Genomic DNA, 12384 nt, shown 5'->3' with positions numbered 1-12384 from the left:
TTTATGTTTTAATTTCAGTATCATGTGCACCTCCACCAGGATCGTATAACATTCCAGATATTAAAAAAGTTAATCTTGTCAGTTTTGACAAATCTAAAAGATTCAATGAACCAAAAGGTACTTTCGTTAACATTCAATGTTATTTCACAAGTGTTTAATTACATTTGTTTAACTTTAAAAATGTATAGAATAAATGTTCAATATATAATATATATTTTCATTTTTTCAGTTTTTAAAACAAAATAGTCTTAAGTTTATCAAAATTAAAATTTTAAATTTTATCTTGAAAAGCCACTATAATTTACAAATGTTTGTATATTAGTTTGAAATATTAGCATGCAAACATCTGTAAATATACCATTAGACAGGAAACAAAAAATCTCTTTGCAAAATGGGCAATATATTTCCACACGTGTAAAAGTTTAAATAATTTGGTAACTTGTATAGATAAGGCCTTTCTCAAAATTTTATTGCACTAACAGTTCTGGATTTTTGTACTGAGTAGTTCAACAAAAAAATACCAGCTCTTACATTAGGTTTTACATTCATTAAAAACAAATGAGCTCTTTAAATAATCTTTCCTTGATTGCCTTTCTTTAGTAGCAAGTTGAGTCCATGATTTAATTGTTGCAGGATTACTAACTATATCTTAGGTTCTTTGGTTGCACTTAGAGCATCAACAAGCAAATTTTTTTTACTACAATAGGTTTGGAAACATAATAATTATATTTCATATCTTTTGGTAATTCAATTTATTATTGTAATAATATTCTAATACTAGTCAAATAAATCTTCATGAATCTTCCTCTTTCATTTACCATAAGTTAAATGGACAATTATAGAAACCTGTCTTAAACCACACAAGAGTGGAAACATGGATGTTAAACAGAACTAAATTAGTTTAAAAAAGCTTTATAATAATCACAAAATAAGGAAAGAGCATTTAGTTTGCATTCCCTAATAATAATAATAATAATAATAATAATAATAATAATAATAATAATAATAATAATAATATAATAATAATAGTAATAATAGTAATAATAAAAAGATTTACATAAAATATCAGTTAGAACAGACCACAAATTTTTATCGCAACAAAATTTTGTATTGATATAATTAGTAAAAAGTATTGTTCTAATTTCCAAAATTTACAATAATTGTAATGATTTTTAAAATTTTTCAATATTTATAATTATATTAATGCTAATGACTTTTTAAATTTTTCTTCAGAAAGATTCCAATTTTCCTCCCCAAATGTTTTTTTTATGAAACAAAGTTTTAAATAAAGGTCTTTAAGTTTAATAATTATAGAGCTTAAAATGTTCAACACAGTACTCATCAGCATGACATTTTTTTTCCCCTGATAAGTTGTTTAAGTCTTTATTACATTATCTTTATTATATATGCATTAAGAAAACAGTTTCAAGAAAACATAAAAGAGGACAAGTATCAACCAAAGTTGATTTTTATCCTTGGTCCAAATATCAACTCTGGTTGATATTTGTCCTCATAATATAAAAGATTGTTGAGGCTGAGTTTGTGACCAAGCCACATAAACATTGATGTTTCCTAAAAATTTAATATTTTTATTTAAAATTCATGTTATATATATATATATATATATATATATATATATATATATATATATATATATATATATATATATAGACCTCGGCAGAAGAAAAGGAGTGTACAAGCAGTGAAATGCCTATCTAAAACAGAATAAAGGTTCTGCATAAGTTGCCCGTGCTGATAGTGCTTGTGCGGGGGCTTTCAGCATTTTTGAGGACTTTTTTGATAGAACAAAAAAGCATAAAACAATTATGATAATTGATTAATGTAATAATTTATATAATAACGTTTTAGTAATAGTTTTATTATTTACACTGAAATGTTTTTTATTAAATTGTTTATACTTCAGAAAAAACAATTGTCAGCAACAGTTGTTTTTCTATTATTTATTTATTCAAGCATCGTAACATTTTTAACAAAAACTTTTTTGACGGTTTCCACAATTCTTTTGTAACTTTAAATAGCTGAAAGAACTTTTGACAACTGTTGATAAAAACACTTTATGTTGTATGGAAAGTTTTTGAATATTCAAGCAGCATGGGAAATTAGAAATTGAAGGCAAGCGTTTAATTTGACTAACATACGGAATTGATGGTCAATTGTTTTTTTTTGGACAGTAATTTTTATTTTTTTTATTTTTATCTTAGTAATGGTTCTTCATGACTGAGTTTTATATATACAAAAATAGCGAATTTTACTTGAAAAATTGACACATTTGTATTCCTTTTAAAACAATAGTTTTCAATAAAATCATTTTTAAATAAAAATGCAAACAACATTCAAGTTATCAGCTAATGTTATTAGTTTAAAATAATTCTTGTGCGCAATATGTGCGCAATATGTTAGTGCGCACAGATTTCCATTCAGTTAAAGGGGAGGTTATTTGGAGTGATTCGAGTGTCTTACAATGGGTTAACCTGTTTAATTGGAATGGAAGGAAGAGAATGGTCATTAGGGTGGGTCATACTTTTAAAATTTTGGATATGGGAGAGCGCGCAACATTTTTTTTTATGTATTAGGATATTAGAAGAGACATAAATAATTTTATTTTCTTGTTAAAAAGTTTATCTAGTGGGACGCAGGGCCTTTGAAAAATATTATTTTTACTAAAAATTCATCAAAATCGCACTTTTCTGCCTTTTTTTAAAAAGCTCCTGGGAATGCAATCATCAAAAAACAATTAGACATAATATAGACATAAAAATAAAACCTAACTTATGGTGCTACTTTACTTAAGGCCATACAAACATGATAGACATAAGAAAAGTTGTCTACCGTAATGGATTTTACAATTTTACTAGAAAAAAAATATTTATAAATGTTAGAAATGGTAGAGCACGTAATAATTTAGTTATATAATAGGATATTGGAAGAAACGTGAATAATTTTTTTTCTCTTCAAAAGTTTGTCTTGTGTGGGCTCAGGATGTTTAACAAATGTCAATTTTACTAAAAGCTCAAAAAAAAATTAGTATAAGAATCTTATTTGTTATTTTGTACATGATGCAGCTAATATATAAAATGAGGTAAATCATAAAACATGGTCATCAAAATTTGTGAGCTTAGGGCCAATATCCCCCTCTCCATTATAATTAAAAACCATAAAAGTTGGTCAATAACAGGAAATGGTGTATGATTTTTTATATGTTATAAAGTTGGTCTTATAGCTAATTTGTAGGATAATTACTAATATATTAGTTTCCTGAATGATTTGCTTTTTAAACGTGTTCTATTTATTTATGATCACTTGGGCATCCTAACTATTGTAATAAAAAAATGAGGAAATAATATAATTAACAAATTTATAACATGTTTATAGATAGTCTTTACTACAAAAAGCTACTAGTATTTTTTAACAAACAATATTAATTTTATTGCCATAAATAACTAATTCTACTCGAGATCAAACAGTATTAAAATGCCCTAAATTGCATGAGCTATTGTGTAATGGAGTCGAACTTTGTTTATTGAAGCTCCCTATACTAAGAGAGAGTTTACAATATGGAATTTTATTGCGTGAAAGATCAGTAACACATTTGAGTGCAAGATGAAAAAACCTGATAAGTTTTTCCGTATACATATTTCTTTTATATATAACTCCTTATCTGACCTAGAAAAAGCACACCGAAAGCATTAACAGCAACATGGACACCATCCATGTGCAACATGGCACAGTTAATACTCTGATATTTTACAGCTATTGATAAAATCAACCTCTCTGAGTGCTATCACAGTGTCCAGGAAACCTTATTACCAGTCGGCTTCAGAACCATTGAAACTGAGTTTTAAAGCTGTCCCCTCATTTAGAGATAAAAAGAAGAGTTGCATAGCCACTATCAAGAAGGCAAAAGCAAATATCTATGAGTGGAGTCTAAGAGATGCAGCATTCATCATCTTATGCAGAAAACAATGTAACAGGTTTACATCTACACCAGCCTAATAGATGAAAAAGGGTGTGAAGCTAGTCAACAATAAAATTCTGCTTACCCCTAAAATCTTTGCCTAGGAGGCTTTTTATAAGACAGTAGCTGGATGCAGTTAACTTCATCCCAAGATGAGTATTTTTATTGAGACACCATCTCTAGTCTTTACTCAACCAAGAGCTCCAAGGTAGGGGAATTTTAAAGTCGGCATTTATTTCTCCTAGCCTTTCCCCCAAAAAGGGAATCTTTCAAGGCAACAGGGCATGGGGCTGGGTAGTACTGGGTAACATGATATCAGTAGCAAGGTGATCTTGATGGTCCTGAACCTAACCTGTCATGTTCAGGTTCAGCATCTATAGCGTGTCACGGAAAATAATTACATCTAACAGAATATTATTGATTAAGGTGAGTGTAAGTTTTATAGTTGGAGTTACTAGATGATAACTGAGCTCACATTACATCAGAAATTTAAGCAAAACACAAACATACATATATTAACTTACAGGTGAGCAAACACTGTGCCAGAGATTCAGACAGAACACTAACGTACATATAGTAACTTATGGGTAATGAACTCCACTCCAGAGGTTCAGACAGAACACAAACACTTATATAGGAACTTACGGGTGGATGAACATCGTGCCAGAGGTTCAGACAGAACACAAGCGTACATATATAGTAAATTTCAGGTTAGCTATGTCAGTAACTAAGACACTCCCAACGATATAAAAGATGAAAAATGTATATTTATATATCATTACATGATAGATATTAGATAGTACTAATGACAGGAAGTACACTTCTTCCAACCTTTACTTGAAAACAAATCCTACAAGGCAGCAGGACATGGAATAGGTTGCACTGGATTACATGTTACCAGTAGCAGGGTGATCATGATGACCATATGCCTGACCTGACACAGTTTTAAATTTACACATAAAAATTTATTTAATGATAAAAATTGTATTATAAAATTTGATGAACAAAAATATGAATATCTATGTAAAAAAAATTGTTAAGTATTTTGAATAAAATATAATTTTTTTTTTTAAATTTAACTTATTAACAGTTGTCAATTAAAAAGTCATTTCTGCCATGTAAAAAATTACTTGAGGAATGTGGAAACCGCTAGAAATGTTTTGTTACCAAAGTTTAATACTATTAAACATACTTTTTATTTTACATTTATAATATAAAAAAGAAAATAATTATAAAAAAAAAAAAAAATTTACTGCCATACAAGTTTATTGTAAATAATTGTTTAAACTTTTTGGAAAAACTATATTTAAAATATAGTTTTTCCAAAAAGTTTAAACTATTAAAATATATCCAAGTATCAAACTCATTCAAAGTTTAATTGCATAAAATTGTTTTTCGTTCTCGATTTCTCACTTCGATTTTACACAAAGTTGAGACACTATGAAAATGCTTTAAAAGATTGCTTAGAATAAAACAAGTTTGAAAATAAATCTTTTTATATAATATCTTTTATAATCTCCAACACGAATAAAAGATATTTATATAATAAATTTTTTTTTTATTCCTTCTGAGGATTATCATCCACCAAAAAAAAAGTATATATATATGCAGTGTATATATGCACAAAATGCATATATGCACTGGCCTCGGCATGAGTAAATGAGTGCAGGAGCTGTGAAATGCCTGTTTAAATCAGAGTTATTGCATGACACAAGTTACCTGTACTGATAGTGCTTGTGTGGGCCTTCAGCATTTTCGAGGGTTTTTTTTATATTTGGACAAAAAACTATTACTAAAACTAATACAATTATCATAATTGATTATGTTTTAGTAATAGTTTTGTTATTTACACTGTAATGTATTTTATCATTTGAGAAACAATTGACATCAACGGTTGTTTTTTCTAATATTTATTCAAGCATCGTAACATTCTCTGAAAAAATTGTAAAAAAGAACATTGCATTTGACAAAAAATTTTTAATCTTCATTTTATTATTTATTCAGATTATTTATTTAATATCTTATAAATATTATTTTGTTTTGCCTTTTTTTCCTATTTTCTTATATAAACCTTTATTCATTGCTCTTCTTTTTTGTGAATTTTTTTTTTTAATTTGTAAAATTTAAAATTGCATTGAAATAGCTCTATGCAACAACTTCTATGCAACAACTTCTATGCAACAACTTTTATGCAACAACTTCTATGCAACAACTTCTATGCAGCAGAGCGAGTAGTTATAAGAAAAGACTGTAATTAAAACTTAAATGAAGATGAAATATGTTTTTGTGTTACATAATTCAAATTTAAATAAACAAATGTTTGAACTATTTATAAAAAAAGATTTTATTTAAGTTATTAAATATGCATGTATTTTCGCTATGATTCATATTAAGTTATATTTTATATGATTCATATTAAGTTATATTTTACATACTAAGTTAGAAATGCAAATATAAAAGTATTGCATATTAAATAGTTCTTTTATTTTTAGAATGAATAATTTGAGTAGGTTAAGTTTTATATTTTATTTTTAAAATGTTTTAATTGAAAATATAAAACTGAAAATTTAAATAACTTAGAAAACTATTAAAGCTCTATAATTTTTTTTTAATTTTTTATTTTACAGTTTTTTTGATATGCTTTTTAATAAAATTCTTATACTGATCATTTAAACTTATCAACTTAATTTAAAAAGAATTTTTCAAAACATTTAAAAAAAAAAAGAATTTTTTTTACCTTAAAGATGGTCACAAAATGTAAAAGTTAATAAACACTTTTTTACTTTTGGGTTATTATTGCATAATTATGTAATACTTTTATTATTTTTTTTGTTTTAAGAGTGCTAGATGTCTATTGCATTTTAAAAAGTATTTCTCTAAATATCACTATAAGCTATCTCTAAAACAAGCTATCAACTTAAAAAACATTAAATTTAACAAAACATTAATAAATTTTGCTGTTTAAAAAAAAATTGTATTTTGAACAGGTTTTATTTTACCAGTGTAAACTGGTTTAAATGAGTGTGGTGGTGGGCATGGGTGATTGTTTACCAATCCTGTGAGGCCTGTATGTATATATATGTATATGCATATATATATATATATATATATATATATATATATATATATATATATATATATATATATATATATATATATATATATATATATATATATATATATATATATATATATATATATATATATATATATATATATATATATACAAACGTATATACAGCCCTTGCAATTAGGAAAAATTCCAAGGGGTATCCAACTTTATCAGTTTGAGGTCGGCATTTTATTGCCAACCTCAAATTGTAGTATCAGGTGGGTATTTTTTTACATTTAAAAAAATTTTTACACAAAGGGGTTACCATTAAATATAGAAACAAGGTTGGCAATTTTTGGTGAACTCAAACACTTTTACGTTGGTATTGCCAAATGCTGACCCTTATTCCTTATATATTATATATATATATATATATATATATATATATATATATATATATATATATATATATATATATATATATTTATATATATATATATATATATATATATATATATATATATATATACACATATACATATATATATATGTAAATATGTATATTTACAGTCCTTGGAAATAGGGTCAGCATTTGGCAATGCTGACGTAACTGCTGATCTTAAAGTGTTTGAGGTTGGCAAAAAATTGCTGACCTCTTTTTTATGTTTTATGGTAACTGTGTCAAATTCTTTTTACCGACCTCTAACAGTGTAAGGTCGCCAATAAATTGCAAGCCTCATTTTTCCTAATTCCTAATTTAAAAAGATGATGCACAGAATCTTGCTATCAAACCTTTTAGTCAACACTTTTTAAGGTGCTGACTGAAAAGTCTGACTAATGCAATTTTATCAAAGAAGCATGTATCTACCCTTAGATAGATGCAAGCTTCTTTGATAAATTTGCATTAGTCAGACTTTTCAGTCAAAAATCACGATATCGTACTTGACTCATTTTTGTTTAAAAAAGACTTATGGTGTTTCTAAAATGTTCAAATGTTCTATCATTAAGCAAATAACAAAATTTTATTTATTGTGGTTAATGTAAAGTTGTTGACAAGATTCACAAGTTGTATTTTTAAGTGTCATTGTTACGATTAATACATATAATAGACAATTTTTATTACATTAATACATTGTTTATGCATTATATACATTTGCTGTCACAAAAATTGTTCACTATATTTATTATTAGTAACAGAATGTTTCTTTTAGATAATATAGCATTACTTCTTAAGTATTAAAATTTTCTTAAATTCCTAGATAAATGATTTTTTTAAATGAAGTTTTCTATAAAAATCACTGTAAAAAGTTTGATATTGGTATATTTTACATTTTTTGCATTTTTGTTGTTGTTATTAATATGAAGTAATAAGTAAATGTTATAAAATCAGAAGTTTAAAAAAAAGATAAAAAAATTTTGTTTTAATCTATTTTAGATGTTTCATCTAGTATTTTATCATCGTCTTCAGACAGTAGCTCTATGGCAGTTTATAGTAGGTTATTTTTTATATGGTTATTTTTATTTGTCATATGATTGCTTAATGTTGTAGTATTACAGCCCACTGTATCTCTAAACAAATGTTATTTAGTATTACAGCCCACTGTATCTCTAAACAAATATTTAAGTTTTATTACTTTTTTACTGTAGGCTAGGTAGGTAACTACAAATAAGTAGGTAACTACAAGTAAGTAGGTAACTAAAAGTAAGTAGGTAACTAAAAGTAAGTAGGTAACTACAAATAAGTAGGTTGTTCATTTTTTTTTAAGTATTATTGCAACCTCATGCAGTTAAAAGTTAACCTTTTAATAACTGTGATAAGCCTTGATAAACAAGGCTTCTCCACAGAAAAACAAGTTGAGCCTGTTAGCATCAGGTGGGAATCAAACTCTGTGTTTCTTGCTTATGATGTAAGCACTCTACTACTAAACCACTACTTCAGAAAAAATCTTTTCAATCTTACTAAACTGAAATAAGGGATAACTTCCAAGTGGACACATTTATGCTGATGATTCGCCACCAAAAAATGTTTCCTTAGGTAGAGATAGCAGAACTTAAATTTATTTATGTTAGAATCATGTTTCTCAAAAAAAGTTGATAAATAGTTGTGTAGTGGTTTTTAAAAAAGTGTTTGTTAGAAAAGTTTTTTAAAAATTGTTTTATTATTGGGCTGGCTCATGCAATTTTTAAAATATATTTTATTTTCCTTTTTTTATTATGGTTTGTCACATTTGGAAAACAGCTTTTTTCCTCATTAATGTTTCATGCCATCAGCCAAAGTCATTCTGAATGTCTATGTTACTTATATCTAACGTTATCTAATATCTAAAGTTATTTAAGTATCTATACTAATATCTAAAGTTTATATCTAAAGTTAAAATACTAATATCTAAAGTTATCTAAATATCTAATGTTATTAATAATCTAACGTCTATGTTATTAATAATAAATTTGCCAATTTTGTTTACAGATTTTTTTTATTGCAAAATATTTATACGAACTTATAGGGTCTCAAAACTTTGAAACAATATTAATTTAAGTTCACAAACAACCAAAAAACATAAAAACAACACAAAAAGTGTTTTAATAAACAAAAGAACAATGAATACAGAAAATTAAAATAAAGCTAATATAATTCCTTCTTTAATAATTTTATTTAATATACTCAATCTTTTCTTTTTTTTACTTTTTTAAGGCTGAGGTTCTTTTTTTATCAGTAATTAAAAAGTAAAATTTAAACTTTTCTAAAGCCTCTACATCAAATTAAGAAAATGATAGGCTAAAATCTAATTTTTAAAAGCCAACTTAAGCACATCTCATACACACAAACACATTTTCTGCTCCTTGTTTTTAAAAGTTTTTGTTCACTAGTAATTCTTTTGTAATAATGCAAGATAAAATTTGAATTTTGATAAAATGCTGAGGTCTTTGAAATGAATTCTGTTATGCACTTGGTAACATTAATTTTTCTCTGAAGAAACAATTGTTATCCAACTTGCCAGGGTTATTTGATTGTTGTGATCTCAACTACTAGTTTTTAATGGAACTAATTATGATAAACATGCCTAATATTTATTTAATGCTTAACTTTTTATTTTTTGTTATTTTTTAGACCAATCAACATGCAAAAAACCATCTAAAATTAAACAAACCTTAATTAACGAAAAGTCGTTATCTGTTAAAGACATATCGCTAGATAATGACATGTGCAGAAAGTCATTAGAAGCTGATATGGAGTTTCAAGAATCAAAAGTAAATTCTCTGCTTCACCAAATTCAGACACTTGGTTTGTTAATTTATGTATGTTAGTGTGTTTACATATATATATATATATATATATATATATATATATATATATATATATATATATATATATATATATATATATATATGTATATATATATATATATATATATAAATATATATATATATATATATATACACACACGCAAAATGTATATATATATATATATTTATACACACAAAATGTGTGTGTGTATATATATATATATATATATATATATATATATATATATATATATATATATATATATATATACACATATATATATATACATATATATATATATATATATATATATATATATATATATATATATATATATATATATATATATATATATATATATATATGTATATATAAATATGTAAATATATATGAAGACCTTAGTGGAAAAACCGGCGTTTTCACATTTAAAAAGTATTGAGAAAGTATTTGTTGATCATTAATAAATGTCTTTATTTAAAGCAAAGAAAAAAAAAATTTTGTATAAAAAATTACAAAATGTTTTGTTTTTGAATAAATTTTAAATAAAATAATTATAATATAAATTTTTTTAAATTGCTTATTTTCATTTAATTTAAATAAAGACTTTTATTAATGATCAATAAATACCTTCTAAATACTTTTTAAATGTGACAAAGCCGGTTTTTCCACTGAGGTCTTCATATATATACAAAACGTATATATATATATATATATATATATATATATATATATATATATATATATATATATATATATATATATATATATATATATATATATATATATATATATATATATATACATATATATACATATATATACATATATATATATATATATATATATATATATATATATATATATATATATATACATATGTATATATATATACACACACACATACAAAATGTATATATATATATATATTTAAACACACAAAATGTGTGTGTGTATATATATATATATATATATATATATATATATATATATATATATATATATATATATATATATATATATATATATATATATATATATATACATATATGTATATTCATATATATATATACATATATATATATATACATATATATATATTATATATATACATATATATAGGCCTCGGCGGGAAGAAATGAGTACGAGAGTGGCAAAAAGCTCTCCTTAGACGAACATGGCGAGCTATGCAAGCTGCTCCTCTAAACAGCTTCTTAGGAGAGCTTTTGATTATTTCGCGATCTATTTGTTTATTCATTAAAAAAATTGCTTTTTTATTACAAAATTTTGGTTTAATACTTGTTACAAGCCCAGGGCATGACAAATTGTTTTTTTAATGAATGTTGATGTTCGTATCTTTATTTAATGACAAAGGTCTAACTTAAGAGATATATGTCATATTAGGAAGTTTTATTTTCAAATAATTTTTATTCTCGTTAATAATTTATTAGATATATCAATGATACTCATTGAATTTAATTAATTTTTATTTCTTCAAAACAATTTTTTACACTTTTGCAAAAATGCTCGCAAATTAATGATAAGTAATATGCAATGACCTAATGATAGTAAATTGTTACCTAAATTGTTATCATTGATACTAAATAATGAATTTTTTTCAATTTAGTTTGCTAAATTTATTTAAAAAAATAAAAATGTACAATCTTGAAGAAATTAAATTAAAAAGAGCCAAAAATAAAATAAAAGTTGTAATAAACATATATTAAATATATGTTTATTTCAACTATAATAAACATATATATTAAATATATGTTTATTATAACTATAATAAACATATATATTAAATATATGTTTATTACAACTATAATAAACATATATATTCTATTAGTTTGTATATATTTCAACAAAACTTAAATTTTCTTTTCAAACATTTTAAAAGTGTTTTTAATTGCCAAATAAACATTACTTCACTTTAAGCAAAATAAGAAAATGAAGATAAAAAAGCACGCTATAGGAAAAAGCAATTGTTATGTTTAAGCATGGTTTCTTTTAAAGTAATTGCAAATTACTTTAAAATTCATTCATTATAAGTAACATTTTGCATGCTTTTGT

The 12384-nt window shown here is 24.5% G+C and overlaps 1 protein-coding gene across 2 annotated transcripts in view; it reads left to right on the top strand.

Annotated features, from left to right (window-relative positions):
- LOC100202393 (hyaluronan mediated motility receptor) overlaps positions 1–12384 on the top strand; it is a 68523-nt gene that overhangs the window by 452 nt on the left and 55687 nt on the right. For both annotated transcript variants that reach the window (XM_065814793.1, XM_065814794.1), the window contains exons 2-4: positions 19–117; positions 8464–8520; positions 10138–10311. In XM_065814793.1, coding sequence (XP_065670865.1) covers positions 19–117; positions 8464–8520; positions 10138–10311 — 330 coding nt within the window. The remainder of the gene's footprint in view (positions 1–18; positions 118–8463; positions 8521–10137; positions 10312–12384) is intronic.

This window comes from Hydra vulgaris, chromosome 12 (genome assembly GCF_038396675.1).
Source record: "Hydra vulgaris chromosome 12, alternate assembly HydraT2T_AEP".
Lineage (NCBI taxonomy): Eukaryota > Metazoa > Cnidaria > Hydrozoa > Anthoathecata > Hydridae > Hydra > Hydra vulgaris.
This window is presented reverse-complemented; position numbering and strand designations above follow the sequence as displayed.